The 18,442-nt window shown below is 42.4% G+C and overlaps 1 protein-coding gene and 2 gene segments (V, D, J or C); 2 read left to right on the top strand and 1 right to left on the bottom strand.

Moving 5' to 3' along the window:
- Positions 1–5,354: 5,354 nt before the first annotated feature.
- Positions 5,355–6,150, top strand: LOC116408413. The segment is given in 2 exon segments: positions 5,355–5,448; positions 5,538–6,150. Coding segments are annotated over 2 exon segments (369 nt in total).
- Positions 6,151–7,880: 1,730 nt separating this feature from the next.
- Positions 7,881–8,487, top strand: LOC116408414. The segment is given in 2 exon segments: positions 7,881–7,981; positions 8,070–8,487. Coding segments are annotated over 2 exon segments (369 nt in total).
- A 6,929-nt stretch (positions 8,488–15,416) lies between these two features.
- On the bottom strand, positions 15,417–17,987 carry LOC101734878 (nicotinamide N-methyltransferase). The gene is made up of 3 exons (XM_004919741.4): positions 17,471–17,987; positions 16,326–16,533; positions 15,417–15,888 (listed from the first exon to the last, which is right to left on the bottom strand). Exons 1-3 carry the CDS (start codon positions 17,619–17,621, stop codon positions 15,459–15,461), a joined length of 789 nt encoding a protein of 262 aa, XP_004919798.2. The 5' UTR covers positions 17,622–17,987; the 3' UTR covers positions 15,417–15,458.
- Between the last annotated feature and the right edge of the window lie 455 nt (positions 17,988–18,442).

Genomic DNA, 18,442 nt, shown 5'->3' with positions numbered 1-18,442 from the left:
ATTAATGCCCTGGAGGGGGGCATAGACAGTACTGTTTCTATTTGTGCTGATGACACTAAATTGGGCAAAACTATAAGTTCCATGCAGGATGTGCCGCTTTGCAGAGCGATTTGACAAAATTGGAAAACTGGGCAGCAAACTGGGAAATGAGGTTCAATGTTGATAAGTGCAAAGTTATGCACTTTGGTAGAAATAATATAAACACAAACTATCTACTGAATGGGAGTGTGTTGGGGGTATCCTTAATGGAGAAGGATCTGGGGGTTTTGTAGATAACAAGTTGGCTAATTCCAGGCAGTGCCATTCTGGGGCTAATGATTAGTGCCGCTAATCAGATAAGTTGTGCCCCCAGCCCTGGCAGCTCGAGAGCTCTCTCTTTCCCTCATTAATGTAATCTAAGCCCAAGGTATAATGGAACCATTTCTCTAATAAATAACCTATACGAATGCACATCGTTTTGAGCTTTTCCCTTTGCTTTGCATTAGTAAATGAGCTATAATAATAAGAATCATGGTACATTTACATGTGTACTTACACAGAGTGACCACTTGGTGTCCCTACTAGTGCCCTTATGTGCCTATTGTGAGTGTCCTCTGTGTCCTAATTTGTTCCTTTGGAACTATAAAACATCACTAAAGAGGTATTTATGGAACGTGTCACTATCCCTTTAATCTTATTGCAATTGCCTGGTCAGTGCCAAGTGCTGATTTCATTGGTTAGTACTTCTCTCAGGGGGGGTAACTATAGTGGAAACAGACCCTGTGGCTGCTGGGGGCCCATAGTTATAGGGGTGCAGTGGGGCCCTGACAGGATACAGTTTTTGGATGTTATGCAGATTAAACAGGATAATCCACTCATTACTGATCTATACAAACTGATAATAATTAGCTACTTTTGTATATCAGTTTTCAGTATACCAGTAATACCAAAAAGGGCTTACCGTACGGCCAATTACTGAGGGGTAAAAGGACTGTGTCCCAGGGGCAGGTTTGTGATGAAAGATTGGAGGAAATTTGTGTTGCCCCCGTGTGGTTTTGCCCCAGCCAGGGAACTGGGCAGGACTCTCCAAGACTGACACGGTGATCGCCACAATATAGCCCTGCCCCTGTGATGGCACTGCCCCGCCCACATGGTGTCACTGCCCCGCCCCCCTGCCTGGAGTTACAGACAGGGAACGGTGCCAGCCCTAGATCAGAAAGCCTTACATTTTATAGATCGTGGCTATGATCCTACATTAGTCACATCCCAGAAATCCCTACAGAGGGAGGAACTGCTAGAAACCAAAATGGATAAAAGGATAATGACAGGATTCCTTTTGTGCCTCCCTGTAATGATTATTCTCATGGGATTAATGATTATTTTTAAGTATTGGGAAGTTTTACAAAAAGATTATGATTTTGGCCAGGTGTTTAAAGGTAAACCTTTATTTTCAAAAAATCCTGTAACTTGGGAGATAGGGTAACCAAGGCTGATTTATTACAGCCCGTATGTAAGAAACTTACATTGTTTGGTAATCCGAGGGCCGGCACATTCCCTGCTTATCCTGTGGGGGCTGTAACTGTATCATTATAGGGGAAACATAGCAAACAGGTTTCTCCTTTTTGGGTGCTGTTCTCAAGTCTACCACTAGATGGAGTAGATGTTTAGCAATACAAACGATTTCTGAACTCATTTTGATCTCTACAATGCTGAAAACTTCTCCAGATTTCAGGAAATCTACTTTTTGGAAGTGTAAGGTGGTCTTGGGTGTTATAAATCCTTGCCTTTAATTGTGTTAAATGTATTTAGGACTAAAATGTCTACTGCTTCTCACTGCATTTAATGTACTTAGGGTGCCACTACCCTCTGTCTCTCACTGTATTTAATGTATTTTGAGTGCCACTCCTTTTGCCCCTTACTTTATAAAGTAACTAGTATCTGGAGTTATTGTTCATAAAGCCAATGTACTATTATTTACAAGTGCATACTGTGAGTATATAACTATATATCTTTACTGTACAAGATCATCAGTAGCGCTGCTCCCTATACGCAGACTACGCAGTCTGCTTAGGGCACCAACTTACCAAGTCATCGTTCGTTGGCAGCTCCTTCTCTCTTATGCCGCGGCAACAAGCCCTTTTATAAGGTTGCGCCCGTGCGTATGACGTCACACGTCAGCGACAAGGCGCAACCTTATAGAAGTGCGTGTTGCCGTGGCATAAGAGAGAAGGAGCTGCCAACGAACGATGACTTGGTATGTTGGGGGTACTTTTTATGGGGGCAATTGGGGGCACTGTGTGTGGGGGCTACTGTCTATGGGTGGTACTGTGTATGAGGCAATTGGGGACACTGTGTGTGGGGGCTACTGTCTATGGGGGTACTGTCTATGGGGCAATTGGGGGCACTGTTTATGGGGGCAATTAGGGCACTGTGTATGGGGGCACTGTGTGTGGGGGCTACTGTCTATGGGGGCACTATTTATGGGGGCAATTGGGGCACTGTGTATGGGGCACTTTCTATTGGGGGCACTGTGTGTGGGGGCTACTGTCTATGGGGGGTACTGTCTATGGGGCAATTGGGGGCACTGTTTATGGGGGCAATTGGGGCACTGTGTATGGGGTCACTGTGTGGGGGGCTACTGTCTATGGGGGGTACTGTCTATGGGGCAATTGGGGGCACTGTTTATGGGGGCAATTGGGGCATTGTGTATGGGGGCACTGTGTGTGGGGGCTACTGTCTCTGGGGGGTACTGTTTATGGGGGCAATTGGGGCACTGTGTATGGGACACTTTCTATTGGGGGCACTGTGTGTGGGGGCTACTGTCTATAGGGGGTACTGTCTATGGGGCAATTGGGGGCACTGTTTATGGGGGAATTGGGGCACTGTGTATGGGGGAACTGTGTGTGTGGGCTACTGTCTATGGAGGGTACTGTCTATGGGGCAATTGGGGGCACTGTTTATGGGGGCAATTGGGGCACTGTGTATGGGGGCACTTTCTATTGGGTGCCCTGTTTATGGGGGCAATTGGGGCACTGTGTATGGGGGCCCTTTCTATTGGGGGCTACTGTCTATGGGGGGTACTGTGTATGAGGCAATTGGGGGGCACTGTGTGTGGGGGCTACTGTCTATGGGGGGTACTGTCTATGGGGCAATTGGGGGCACTGTTTATGGGGGCAATTGGGGAACTTACTATGGGGGCATTGTCTATGGGGGCTATTGGGGGCACTGTGTGTGGGGGCTACTGTCTATGGGGTCAATTGTGGTCTATGGGTGCATGGTGTATGGGTGCACTGTGTATGGGGGTACTGTGTATGGGGGCACTGTGTATGGGGGTACTGTCTATGGGGGCACTGTGTATGGGGGGTACTGTGTATTGGGCCATTGGGGCACTGTGTATGGGGGGAAAAACTGGTACATAATTATAACTCACTTATAACTGACTGCCTTCTCTCTATATTTGTATTTTATATGTAGGAGTTGCTATATTGTTTTCCTTAGGTAGTACAGTATGAGGGTATAGCACATTTGCATCTGATCCCACCATTACAACTATATAAAAGGAGTATTTTTGGGGAAAAAATGAGGTGTGGTAATTGGGGTGTGGCCACAAAAGTGGGCGTGGAGGGGCACAAAAGTAAATTTCTGCTTAGGGCACCCATTTGGCCAGCAGCGGCCCTGAAGCTCATTGAAGCTAATTGCACATGGGGCATTTTCTTACAGTGTATTTAAGCCACCTGAGAGATGCCTGAAGCCACCCTAAATTAATGGGAGGTAGTATAGGTAGTTTTGCCTGCTTACCCACTTGCCTAAATTCAGGACAGTACCAGCAGTGCTATTAGCCCATGGAGGCACTTCCGCAGGGGTGTCAGGGAGCTGCCATCTTGTTAACTGCCCATTGTTCTGCTGATCGACTGCTGGGGGGGAAGGGAAGGGGGTGATTTGACTCCAACTTGCAGCGCAGCAGTAAAGAGAGACTGAAGTTTATCAGAGCACAGGTCACATGGCTGAAGGCTCCTGGGAAAATAAGAAAATGGCTAGCCCCGTGTGAAATTAAAAAAAAAAAAAATCTGTTTAGGTTTTTGAAAAATGGATTTCAGTGCAGGATTCTGCTGGAGAAGCTCTATTAACTCATACATTTTGGAAAAAAAAATCCTTTTAGTTAGTTCCTTTTAAGTTACAAGGACAGAGCAGCACCCACAGATAGTTGGCTCTCTAGGCTGTGAGAGCTCCCCCTAGAGGAGGAGATTATAATAGATTATTACTTCAAAAGAGATAATGTGCATTGCCAAACTATATACCCCGGCTCCTATGGGCCTAAATGAGAATCTCAGGTTTTTTTGCTTCTTTTAATATGTGAAACCTTTTCAGTTGTATCATGGAATCATGATGGACTGGGGTTCCTGGGGCCCACCAGAGAGCCTCACCCCAGGGGCCCCCCATACACATAAGGGCACCCACTAGCTGCTACATTATGTACTCCTATGATCAAGGAGTCTGAACAAATATGGGGCCTAAGAAAGCGCGGCCATCTTTGCTTTTATTTCAGCTTTGGTTTCAGGCGCTGGTTTCTGTTTATCAGTAGCGAGCGGCTGGTTTGTGGCAGCGGCAAGCAGCAGGGGCCAGCAGGACTGGGGCCCAATGGGATTGTTCCCAGTATCCCGTTGGGCCAGTCCGACCCTGATGATGACTTACATGGATTTACTATTAGTGATCACCATTTTTTCTTTACAGCCACAACTGTATTGTCATGGATGGGGCTATTGGTTACAAATGGACAGGGTTGTAATATTGGGCTCTTTAAGCAACTCTGTCCTACATAATGTTTGTTTGTCACTGATAGGTATTGTTTTGTACTATTATGATAATGTAATTAGTATGGAAGCCGTACACTTATTGGCTTAATTAGGGGGAGGGGTTTTCCCTATATAACTGCGAATAAGGTATAGTGATGGGAGACCAGGGGAGGGAGTCATAAATTGGGTAATTCCAAGGGAAATTTGGGGGGGTGACAGGTTACTACTCAGCCCCGATAGTCGGGTACTTGGCAGCTGGTGCCATGGATTTTATACCATAGAGCAAGGAAATGCCGTGTCCTTCTGCCTCTTCTCCAAATATTGCTCTGATCAGAACTAAGGTACATGGGGCAATTATACTGGTGAGAGATTTCAGTATGTAGTTATACAGAGTGACCACTAGGTGTCAGTACCAGTGTATGTGTGTATAATGTATGTGCCTAATCTGAATTTCCTCCGTTACAGCTGTGAAACATCAAACTGTGGGGAAAATACTTTATTACATAGTAACTATCTATTTTGCATACAGTGTACATGTCCCTCTGTGCTTGTGGGGGGGGATATAAATGTGAGTGAGTGCAGGCAGGGGCTCAGGGATCTGTATCAGCCCTGTGTGCAGTGATCACTATGGTGTCCCACAGCTGCTGGCTGCCTCTACTCATGCTCTGGCTTCCCGGTGAGCACATTCACTATACACATAATAATAAGGGGCATTTTACATAAATATGTATTGATAATAGATTTCATATCTGTTTGTGTCCTCAGGTTCCTATGGGCAGATTGTGCTGACTCAGTCCCCAGATTATGTCTCTGTGTCACCGGGAGAAACTGTCACCTTCACATGTAAAGCCAGTAGCGGTGTTACAATTGGCTCTACCAGCTATTTAGCCTGGTACCAACAGAAATCAGGGCAGGCACCAAAGCTGCTGATCTATTCGGCAAGTACCCGACACACAGGGACCCCAGAGCGGATCAGCGGCAGCGGTTCTGGAACTGATTTCACCCTTACAATCAGCAGAATGGAAGCAGAAGATGCAGGAGATTATTACTGTCAGCAGGGTTATGATACCCCACTCACACAGTGATACAGAGCTGAACAAAAACCCTTATGAAGACAAATACAGAAAGGGAAATAAGCAGCCGACAGTATTTCCGGGGTTCATGCAATGGAAGCAGTGACCGTGACCTGATATAGAGCAGCCCCCCCTCTGTGCAAGGGCCCCGCAGTGTCACAGAAAAGCCCAGAAAGGAAATAAAAACCACAGAAATATAAATAGTGACACCTTTAGTTCCTGTGTAGCTCAGACTCTTACATGAACTCTCCCATCGTTGTATCCAGCAACCCAGTATAACCAGTACAGCCCCTTAACTCACAGCGTTCTCCTCCCACCAACCCCCCAACACTGTGCCCCCCCTTACATATATACATATACAGTATATACCTATAACAGCTCTGTACCTCCCAGTATATAATCATTCTCAGGGCCAAATTTGAGAACCGCATGCCCCGAGGCCGCCGCCCCCTTTCGCAAGAAGGGGTGGGACCGTTATTATCACAGGGGGGTCAGTTGGCAGATAAGAACAAAGAAAAAGCAGAAATTTTGAACTCTTTTTTTCCATCTGTGTATCCACCTGAGGAGCCGGCTAACCAAGGATTCCCTTCTAATAGACCCAATTCTAGTAATATAACTACTGACGCATGGGTCACTGGGGAGGGAATTCAAAAGAGACTTGAACAGGTAAACAAAAGTCCGGGACCAGATGGGATTCAAACAAGCTGAGCGCTGTGATTGCCAAACCTCTTCCCTTCATTATTCAGGATTCGTTGGGGTCTGGCATGGTGCCGAGAGACTGGCGGATTGCTAATGTGGTGCCGTTATTTAAACAGGGATCCCGTTCTCAGCCTGAAAACTATAGGCCTGTTAGTCTGACATCAGTTGTAGGAAAACTTTTGGAAGGGGTAATAAGGGATAGGGTACTTGAATACATTGCAGTTCACAATACTATTAGTTTTATGCGTAACAGATCTTGCCAGACTAATTTAGTCGCCTTTTATGAGGAGGTGAGTAGGAACCTCGATGCTGGAATGGAAGTGGATGGGATCTACTTGGACTTTGCTAAAGCGTTTGATACAGTACCTCACAGAAGGTTAATGATCAAATTGAGGAATATTGGCCTAGAACATAATATTTGTAATTGGATAGAGAACTGGCTGAAGGATAGAGTACAAAGAGTGGGGTAAATGGAACAGTTTCTAATTGGACCAGTGTGGTTAGTGGGTACCGCAGGGGTCAGTCCTTGGTCCTTTGCTGTTTAACTTGTTTCTTAATGCCCTGGAGGGGGGCATAGACAGTACTGTTTCTATTTTTGCTGATGACATTAAATTGGGCAAAACTATAAGTTCCATGCAGGATGTGCTGCTTTGCAGAGAGATTTGACAAAATTGGAAAACTGGGCAGCAAACTGGGAAATGAGGTTCAATGTTGATAAGTGCAAAGTTATGCCCTTTGGTAGAAATAATTTAATATTGGGCTCTTTAAGCAACTCTGTCCTACATAATGTTTGTTTGTCACTGATAGGTATTGTTTTGTACTATTATGATAATGTAATAAGTATGGAAGCCGTGCACCTATTGGCTTAATTAGGGGGAGGGGTTTTCCCTATATAACTGCGGATAAGGTATAGTGATGGGAGACCAGGGGAGGGAGCCATAAATTGGGTAATTCCAAGGGAAATTGAGGGGTTGACAGGTTACTACTCAGCCCTGATAGTCGGGTACTTGGCAGCTGGTGCCATGGATTTTATACCATAGAGCAAGGAAATGCCGTGTCCTTCTGCCTCTTCTCCAGATATTGCTCTGATCAGAACTAAGGTACATGGGGCAATTATACTGGTGAGAGATTTCAGTATGTAGTTATACAGAGTGACCACTAGGTGTCAGTACCAGTGTGTGTGTGTATAATGTATGTGCCTAATCTGAATTTCCTCCGTTACAGCTGTGAAACATCAAACTGTGGGGGAAATACTTTATTACATAGTAACTATCTATTTTGCATACAGTGTACATGTCCCTCTGTGCTTGTGGGGGGGGGGATATAAATGTGAGTGAGTGCAGGCAGGGGCTCAGGGATCTGTATCAGCCCTGTGTGCAGTGATCACTATGGTGTCCCACAGCTGCTGGCTGCCTCTACTCATGCTCTGGCTTCCCGGTGAGCACATTCACTATACACATAATAATAAGATTAATTTTAAACCAACACGTATTAATAATAGATTTTTGGTTGTTTGAATCCCCAGGTTCCTATGGGCAGATTGTGCTGACTCAGTCCCCAGATTATGTCTCTGTGTCACCGGGAGAAACTGTCACCTTCACATGTAAATCTGCTACCAAGCTTTTGGCAGACAACTACTACAGGTTACAGTGGTACCAACAGAAATCAGGGCAGGCACCAAAGATGCTGATCTATAGGGGAACCTATCGACACACAGGGACCCCAGAGCGGATCAGCGGCAGCGGTTCTGGAACTGATTTCACCCTTACAATCAGCAGAATGGAAGCAGAAGATGCAGCAGATTATTACTGTATGCAGACATACACTTACCCTTTCACACAGTGATACAGAGCTGAACAAAAACCTTCCCCTTTATGAAGATCTGTGAATACAAGAAACTGACAGTCAGCGCCTCACTGGCATCAGTTCCGTTGGGTGCCGGTCCCACCAGTAAAGTGATGCAAATGCTCTTCAAGCTGTTTGAACATTGCTGTATGTCAAACTAAATCCCCATTGGGTAAAATTTTTCTGAAATATATGAATTGGTCAATATTAACATTACATTCTGCAGTCAGTTTTTCAGATCAATGTCTGTTTATTGTAGCAAAAGTGAGTATAGTGCCAGCCGGTCTGTTGAGCTACAATGATAGGAAAGAACACAAACCAGTAGCTACATACCCCGAAAAGAGCCAGACAGCCCCCCTCCTGTCACAATGTGAGACACTGACATGTACAGTTTACAGGCGTAAAAAAAGAATAGTCGCGGGCGACAAAATAATAGCCGCGCGACATAACAATAGCGCGCGACAAAATAAGAGCCGCAGGCGACGAAACAATAGCCGCGGGCGACAAAACAATAGCCGCGCGACGAAACAATAGCCGTGGGCGACAAAACAATAGCCGTGGGCGACAAAACAATAGCCGCGCGACAAAATAATAGCCGCGGGCGACGAAACAATAGCCGTGCGACAAAATAATAGCCGCTGCTTTGCAAATTTTTCGCCGTTTCGCGGATCTTTTGAAAGATTCGCAAATTTTTCGGCGAAGCGAAACGGAACAGATTCGCTCATCACTAATGGAAATAACTGGGAGAAATAACAAATCTGGTGTTTAACCCTTTTACTGCCAGCCATTTTGGTCAAAGTAGAACTTGTACTGCCAGACAATTTTTGAACATTTTGCACTGTTTCATTTTAAGGGCCTTTCCTCGGGGGGGACTTTTCATTTACCCAGGAAAACAATATATATTGTTTTTTTGGGACAACCTAAGCTTTCAAAATATGGTAGAATTTTTGTGTAATTCCAATTCTGTAACAAGAGATAGGCTTCTTAATGTCAAAAAAATGAAAAAAAAAATCATATTTTCCATAATATAAACACATACACCACAAACAAAAATTATTTTATGCACGAAAATACAACTGATTTGTAAAGTCCCATGTCTTCTGAATGTGCCAATACCAAATATATATAGTTTTATGGAGATTTCTCACTTAAATTCAAAAACTCCCAGCAGTACACTACCAAATTTCGAAAGCACTGCTCCAGAAAGCTGCATACTTTAGATTTCAAGGCCAAAAATTCCACTAACAGAAAGTTTATCCCAGAAAATTATACATTTTTGGAAAGAACAGATTCTGGGGATTTCAGAATAGGTAGTATTGTCTGTCTACTCCAAAGTACCAAATTGCAATGCTTTCCTAAATTTATTGGTTTTTATCAAAATTTGTGAATTTTTAGAAAAATCGCTTTAAAGCTTCCAGTCTATAGTATCTTGTCTCCTACAGGTCATAAAGTAACCAAATAAAACACCCTAAATATGAACACCAGGGGTCCACTGAACAGTTTGATGCCCAATATGCATAGGTTTACCTAAGTATGTGGCATGTAGGGGCCCCAATGTGAACATACCCCCATATGATCTATCATTTCTGTCATTTCAGCTTCTGCAAAATCAACACATTTACATTATTTTATGTTGGAAAAGCTAGTAAAAGTACGCTCATCCTAGAAAGCCATATATTTTTTGAAAATACACATTCACCCAAATCTAAAATGGGCACCCATGTCTTTCTACTTCATAGTACAAAGCCACAAAGCTTTCCCAAGTTTGCCGATTTTTATGACATCTCCAAAAATTTTAAAAACCTCAAAGCTTCCACTTTGCAGCATCTTATTGTCTACAGGTCATTAGGTAGCTATATAAAACATCCTAAATATGAACCCCAGAGATCTGCTGAACAGTTTGATGCCCACTGTACATAGGTTTATCAAAGCACATGGCACTTAGAGACCCCCAAATATACCTTGTGCACACTAATTTCATGGCTTACCTTTACCTAATTCATGAACACATGGCAGTTTTGTATGGGGTAGAAGCTGCAGAAATGTAGGGTGACCCCTGAAAAACATATATTTTTTGAAAGTACACATTCTGACAAATCCAACATGGGTAAAGAAATCTTTCTACACCAAAGTACCAATCTATAAAGCTTTTCTAAAGTTAGCGGTTTTATGGCTTTTCTAGAAAATATCTACAAATGTTGTAATTAGCCACATTTATCTTACAACATTGCTTACATACAATGATACATCACCCTAAATATGAATGCCAGAGGCCTACTGAACAGTTTGATGCCCAATATGCAAAGATTTACCAAAGTATGTGGTGTACAGAGGCACCCAAATGAAAAGAGTGCTTATGAATTTTCTCGTCTGCCAACTCAGTTTCTGCAAAATAAGCCCAATGACTGTGTATTATGTGCCGTAACTATACTGAAAAACCCAGAAAACCATATATTTTTTTGAAAGAACACATTCTGGCAAATCCAACATGGGTAAATAGTCTTTTCTACACCAAAGTACCAATTTGCAAAGCTTTCCTAAAGCTAGTGGTTTCTATGACATTTCAGAAAATCGCCTAAAAATGTTGCAATTTTGCCGCATTTATCTCACACAGTTTCTTGCGTACAAAGGCAAATCAGCCCAAATAGGAACACAATAGATATACACAGAATTATAATAAAATACTGCAGCATAAAGAGACAAACAGCAGTTCCTGTAGAGGTACTGTATGTAACGAAGATGGAACTGAGCGAATTTCCCCCCCAGGATGCTCCTGCCCTATCTGACAGTTTGTGCTCAATGTGTCACAGTTCACCCTGATCATGTCCATTATGTTTCTCACGTTACTCAGCCCACTGTTTCCATGGGGATTCATTAATCTGAGATAAATTAAACTGAACTGGGATACTATTTACATTCCTAGAGAGGGATTTAGAAATAGGTATTCAAATATTTCCCAACATTGTTCCTATGGGATCATCATGTACACAATATAAACCTCTTTTTAGCTATTTAAATGGTTTTATTGCCCAAGACAATTGATCCACAGGGATATGCAGTAATACTCACAATACAGATGCAGAGCAAATGGATTTGGCAGGTTTCATGCAGAGTAAGCAGAATAAAGTTGCACCACTGTGAAGTGTAGATTGGGGTGTAACAAAGCCCTTAGGGTTTCTACCTCTAGTGGTCCGGATCCCGTACAGCAGACATGGATCAGGGAGAAGACTATGCCTGATACCCTTATCACTACTGTGTTCCCTTCAATCAACAGAGCCTGTAAAGGAGAATAATCCCAGCTGTCTCTCCTGGTTGGAGCCAGAAACTGCTCTTTCTAACTAAAGCTGTGACTGTCTCACTTTCCTAGAAAGTACTATTACACAATATATCCTGCACTTACTAAATCCTCATTCACGGGGGCCCTGTTCCCAACTTCTCTAGAGATTAAGATCACAAGAAATCCTGCATTTTTTTTGGTAGAGGACTCAATAGCATTTTGTTGTGCATTAAATGGTCAGAAATGTGAATCTTCTGTTATATTCAAAACTGGCCACAAGATGTCACCAAAGACCATATTATCTGGGAGGCAGAAAAAGGGAGGGGGAGAGGGAGAGTGGAGCATACTGAGCAGACTCATGCCATGCACTGAAGGATTGAATAGATCAGGGATCCCCAACCTTTCTTACTCGTGAGCTACAGTCAAATGTAAAAAGACTTGGGGAGCAACACAAGCACCATAAAAGTTCATGGAGGAGCGAAATAAGGGCTGCGATTGGCTATTAGGGGCCTCTATGCACCCTATTAGCTTACAGGGGCTTTATTTGTTAGTAAAAATTTTTATTCAAGCAAAACTTGCCCCCAAGTCAGGAATTCAAAAATAACTCCCTGGTTTGGGGGCACTGAGAGCAACATCCAAGGGGTTGGGGAGCAACATGTTGCCCCTGAGCCACTGGTTGGGGATCACTGGCATAGATGAACATGTGTACACAAAAGAAGACAACAAATCCTGTGTTTCTTTTAATAGAGGACTCAGTGCAGCGTTTCTGTGAGTGCTTATGGCTGTATTTACATAGACCTTTCTGATAAAGCTACTGAGTTTTTCCTTTCCTTCTCCATTAAACACTATGTGAGCCCATAGACTTGTATCTGTGCTATAATGAGGCTCTGAAGCTGTCCCTCTTTCCAATATCATTTTGTTGTGCCTTAAATGGTCTGAAATGTGATTCTTCTGTTATACTCAAAACTGGCCACAAGGTGTCACCATAGAGCATATTATCTGTTTCTCCACAAATAAAATACCAATATAATACATTTCTTCCTTTTATATGTATACAAAGGCGAATACATGTTATAAATGTATTTAAAATTCTGAGCTGTCAATCATATACTGCCTGCCCCGCCCCTATGCCTTCAGCATATATATGATTTTCAGCTCAGATCCTTAATGACAGTTACTTTAACTTTCCCTTCAGCACTTCCTAGATATCCCCCCGATGGCAAATGCATAAGATTTTGGGGGGATACAAAGCTTTGCCTTAATAACAGTGATCACAAAATGGCGCCGCCCTGCTGGCTGTGACTGTAAATTCCAACACTAATGGGAAAAAAAATTAAATATTTTATATAGTGTAAGTAAAGTTTATTTTGCTCAACTAACATGATAGAAAAAGGTTTGGAATTATTTTTTAGGGTGACAGGTTCCCTTTAAGACTCTGTTTAATGCCAACCTGAAACAGATTAAATGTATAAAAGATTTACTATACATGGAAAATCCTACACTTATTATCAGAGCCAATCTAAAGGACTTTGTGCTCTACCCGACCAAAAGCCAGGGTTCCACTGAATGCTATAATAGATACAATGTTTCGCAGATTTAATTAAACAAGTAGCTTTTGGCAGAGAGTCCAGAAACCCAACAAGCTATACCTGCACTTAGATACAATTGTAACTAATCAGCTAAACTGGTCTCTTAGGGGAACTGACACTTGTAGCTTAAAGTTAAAATGTATAAAATAGGAGTGGTATTTAGGGGTGTGGTCATAAAATGGGCGCGGTCAAAAAATTACGCTTTCCATTTCTTTTTGTCCCTTTTTACATTTTTCCAATATTGGGCAGTACGTTACACCTATCTTTAGAATTGATGGGGAAATCTCAATACTGAGACTGATTTGTACCCCCAACCATCTGGCAGGTGGGATTAAGGGGCCTAAAACCCCCGTGCCCCTTTCTAAGCCCCCACTGTTACAGACATGTTTAAATAATGGTCACATGGTTTTGTTATTTCTATAACAGTAAATAAACATTCACCCTAACAAATGATTGGCCGGGAGTCTGGGCCCAAGGGGGGAACAGCCCCACAGACTGAGAAGCACTCCCCTAAATCCCTGTGTAAGGGCCCTGTGTCCCTAACCTGTAAATACGCTACGGTGAGTACCCGTCTGGGTCATTGTACTTCTCAAGAACTAAACCACAAACAGCTGTGAATCCCCTGGGTGCCCCTAAACTGGACTATTATTGGGCTTTTGCTTTGTTATTATGAACACCCTACATACAATATTATGTATATACTTTATGCATAAAAGGAGATTGCTGACTACTCCCCTAATATCAACCTACAAACTAATATTATTTCCAAATGTGATGTTGTTTCTCCCAATTGAATTCAAAAACCAGAATCATTTAGCAGCCAGAACAGGGATCCCCAACCAGCGGCTCAGGGGCAACATGTTGCTCCCCAACCCCCTTTGGTGTTGGTCCCAGTGGCCTCACAGTAGGTGCCTGTAAGTAAGTGCAGCCCTGCAGTAAATTGCCCCTGTGTAACCCAGACACTTTCATTCCTTATGTGACTTTGCATACACAAACTGTGGGTGAGTTGCCTGTAGATATAAGGGGCTATAAATGTTCTATTTCCTATGTGACTCAGTCTCAGGGATCTGCCCCTGCACTGCTCCTACTGTCAGTATGGGGAGATACTTACTGCTTGGCCTCTGCGCTCTCTTCTCTCTCTCTCTTACAGGTACTTATAGCAGCACTCACATACACACATTTGCCCACTGCTTTACAGCTATATAGACTTACTGTGTATTTATTATCCTCAGGTTCCTATGGGCAGATTGTGCTGACTCAGTCCCCAGATTATGTCTCTGTGTCACCGGGAGAAACTGTCACCTTCACATGTAAAGCCAGTAGCAGTGTTGGCTATGCATTAGCCTGGTACCAACAGAAATCAGGGCAGGCACCAAAGCCGCTGATCTATTTGGCAAGTACCCGACACACAGGGACCCCAGAGCGGATCAGTGGCAGCGGTTCTGGAACTGATTTCACCCTTACAATCAGCAGAATGGAAGCAGAAGATGCAGCAGATTATTACTGCCAGCAGCTATACAATTTCCCTCTCACACAGTGATACAGAGCTGAACAAAAACCCCCCTGTTACTGTGCCAGGGAGTTATTTGCATGATATAAAGCTACAGAGCGGGGCAGGATATTCTCAGTAGGGGGGCACTGGGGTAACTGAGCTCTGTGTATATATAGGTATAAATCCTAATTACACACATAGAAAGGACACTCACAGCACAGTCAGTTTTTTTTTGTTTGCAGAGAAGCCCTGGAAAATATAGATGATGCATAATAATGTGATAAAATCCACAAAGACTGGAAAAGACAGGAATTACAATAGAAAAAGGCAAATCCGATCTGGCTCCAAATACACTGGAGGAAAGGAAGATCAATGAGGCATCTTATTAGTATTTTAAAATATCTATTTGAAGTCAATGGGCGTTTTTTCCATGTTGTTCCATTTGCACAACACACTTACCCATGGAATGCCATGCATCTCCTCCTATTGAATGTAGGCTTTCTGCCTCCCAGAGATGCAACTGCCAGTCAGTTCCCACCACTAAATGGAACCCCATAATCCCTGTAGGGCCGGGGATCGCTCCATAGGAACTGAGTGTAGGAATTATTTCTTAATAAAAGAATATGGAAACCCACCTGGGCACCCTTTAAAGGCTGGTTTCTGGGTTTCTGGGTTTCTGGGTTCAGTTTCTATGTAACCCAGGATTTCCCTCTATCTTTCCCTTACTTTGCGGGCTATGATACACACAATCTTCTCATAATTAGTTGTTTGCTTCTCAGCGTTCCTCCCCACTGCACTATAGAATACAATAGAGTAACCTTCATCCTCTAGAGTCTTCCTTAAGAACTCTTCCCCAATGGGTAAGATGTGATACTTGTGGCCCCCGACAATGAAAAAGGATCCCTGGATATCTCCAATTAAGACCAGGTGACCTCCTAATTTTAGCAAAGCTGACATTTTCTTGAAATTGTTCCAGTAGGAAGTTTCATCTTGGCTAATGGTCTCCAGGATCCATGCTGTGAGGAGACAGTCTGCCTTTGGAACCGTCCTTTCATCAACCAGGTTTTCTGCTGAAACATCACATTTCAGTAGGTGTTTTATTCTTCTTTTTAGCTGTTCTTCTTTATGTGTCCAAACAGCACTAAAATACAGAATAAACAATTAATGTTTAATGTTTTTTTATTATGGTGGTCGGCCTCCTGTCTGCTTGCACCCACATACCCTCTGCTGTTACTGAAGCCTTTACCCTTACTTACTTACTTTTTGCTTCCACTGTGTCTACAACTTTGCTGGAAGTGACTGCCCCTAGTTCTAGCCTGGTAACCATCACAACAGATAAGTTAATTTACAGATGCAGCCAAGTTCCTTTACCACATTGTCACGTTATGTCTCTTCCAGTTAACACAGGAAAAAAATATACCAAAATTCACCACCAGGTGGCAGTTGGTCTATGACATTTTATATTGTATTTTGCTTATCTTTGCTCTCTAATACCATCTAGAGGCAGGATTTAACACTCAAATAATGGTGTCTGGACATAGTGAGACAAAGTGTGAAACTTGCTGGCTGCATCTGTACCTGTTTCCTTCCAGTTCCGCCATGAACTCGACTGCATGAGACCAGTCACAGGCACCCGGATCGGATGTTCTCCATTTTTCCAGTTCTTTGATGCAGTCATCATTTAATTTTAAGACTGTGATTTCTCTGAAGGGCTCAAAAACTGGGAAGAGGGGAAAAATGAGGGGTCCAATACTGACGTCAATCAAGCTTTCACCTTTGATATAACCTAAACAAACAAAGGGGTTTGCTGTGATTACTTTGCAGCAAAATTAGGGAAATGAAACTAAATTTACATTCTACTTCCTGGGCCCAATGAGAAAACCAAAACAAACCAACAGCCCCCCCGTGAATCCTCTGTAGGATGAGCTGCTCTGTATCTAATGATAACAGATGTAACGAGGAAGGAAGCGGTTTATTTATACAGAGGCTTCTCAGTGACCTACTGATTTGTTTGGCTTTGCTCATTGGGACCCAAAAGCAAAATATGACTTTTTTCTTTCCTTTGAATAAACCGCCCCCCTTCAATTGACATATATGTGGGGCAAAATTGGTAACTTTTGGGTTAAATGGATCTATCTAGAACTCATATAGATGAAGTGGGGGGCCCAGAATTCTGATGCCTGGGGGGGAGGAAGAGATGCTGACAAACTATAATTGTGTGATCCATGGAGCACTGGTCAAGGGGACTATAAATAACCTTTTTTGCTACCAAACGCTTTTATATTTGTCAAGACTGTATTTCTTTGGTATAAAATATTTAAACACGAAATAGAAAATTAAAAAAATAGGCAAAAGGTATGTTCAGCACAAGCCCTTTTCATTAAACTATTGTTATAAAATGGGGTATACTGCCCCTTTAATGGTACTCGGTGGAGTTGGGGTGGCTACCAATAGAAGGCTTCCATTAGAGAACATATAAATATATATGGATATCTAGCAGTTACTCTCTCCTACATCTTCATTACCCTCCATCTATGGCAGGACTGTATCTTTATTAGTTCCTGTACAAATTGCCCTTACTGAAGGAACAGTTATGCTATAAACTATACTGTATCTTGTCATAATGCTCTCCTGAAATCTCTTTTTATCTCTTGAAATCTCTATTTTGTATTTAGAAAATAACTAAATACTCAATTATATTTAATAAAGATTGTCAAACGTACCTGAAGCAAATTCCGTATACAGAGTTCTCAGCGGGTATTTCACAGCTTGTTCTAGGAACAAACTATCTGCTTGGGGAGAAAAGAAATTGTTAGTGAAATCTCTTGTGTCAAACTGGTGCAGATGATAGAACTTAGTAGGGTTTGGCTCCATTATTCTTAACTGGGAGATGTTAGATTAAAAGAAGGATGTTGGTGTCGAATTTGGGTTTTATAGTAAGATGCAAATCAGATGAATTAATATCCATATTGCATGGACTCTGTCACCTGAAGAAGATTTATGGTCATTAGTGAATCACATGATGGGTTGGATTGGGATGCCTTCTGGTGGAACAGGATATTCCCTTAGCTGTATTTGTTGTTTTGTCTAGAAAGTGTGAAAAGTAATATTCCTGTTTAGCATCACAAATATGAGGAGGGAAGCCAACACTATTGGCTACTATATTCAGTATTACTGGCCAGTGCAAGGCGCTGATAATCACATATATCCCCTATTGAGCCTATGGAGTCTGAAAACTCAATAAAATGATAAGTCAAGGCCATGGGACAGTTTTTCCAGTTTGTTTTTAATTTTCTTCCTTTTTCTTCTGTCTTTTGTTTTATGTTTTCTTCTGAATAATAAGGTTTGGGAGTTTGTTTCGTTATACACGTAAATAATAAGATCTAGTATTTCAAGACAACAGTTGTAAAAACTACGATGTATCTAGAACTGTTTTGCTTGGCTTTATACTCAAAACTGAGGGATAATGAAGAACCTTATTGGGGGGATAGGAAACTGTGAAGACTTTTGGAAAATTAATGAAAATGTATTGAAACAAAAAAGAATGATATGCCATAAGGTAAGGAAGCTTGTTAAGATATGCAATCATTTATGTGCTCTCATACAGATCTCATACAGATCTCATACAGATCTCACACTGATCTGGTGTCATGTGACACAATGTCTGTTTGTTAATGCAGAAGTGTTAATAAAGT

This window comes from Xenopus tropicalis, chromosome 1, assembly GCF_000004195.4.
Source record: "Xenopus tropicalis strain Nigerian chromosome 1, UCB_Xtro_10.0, whole genome shotgun sequence".
In the NCBI taxonomy this organism is placed as follows: domain Eukaryota; kingdom Metazoa; phylum Chordata; class Amphibia; order Anura; family Pipidae; genus Xenopus; species Xenopus tropicalis.
This window is presented reverse-complemented; position numbering and strand designations above follow the sequence as displayed.

Coding starts and splice junctions, on each gene's coding strand:
- LOC101734878 (XM_004919741.4), bottom strand. CDS start 17,621: ATGGAGCCAAACCCTACTAAGTTCTATCATCTGCACCAGTTTGACACA. Junction 16,534..17,470: donor GTATACGGAATTTGCTTCAG/GTACGTTTGACA, acceptor TTGTTTGTTTAG/GTTATATCAAAGGTGAAAGC. Junction 15,889..16,325: donor GCGGAACTGGAAGGAAACAG/GTACAGATGCAG, acceptor TCTGTATTTTAG/TGCTGTTTGGACACATAAAG.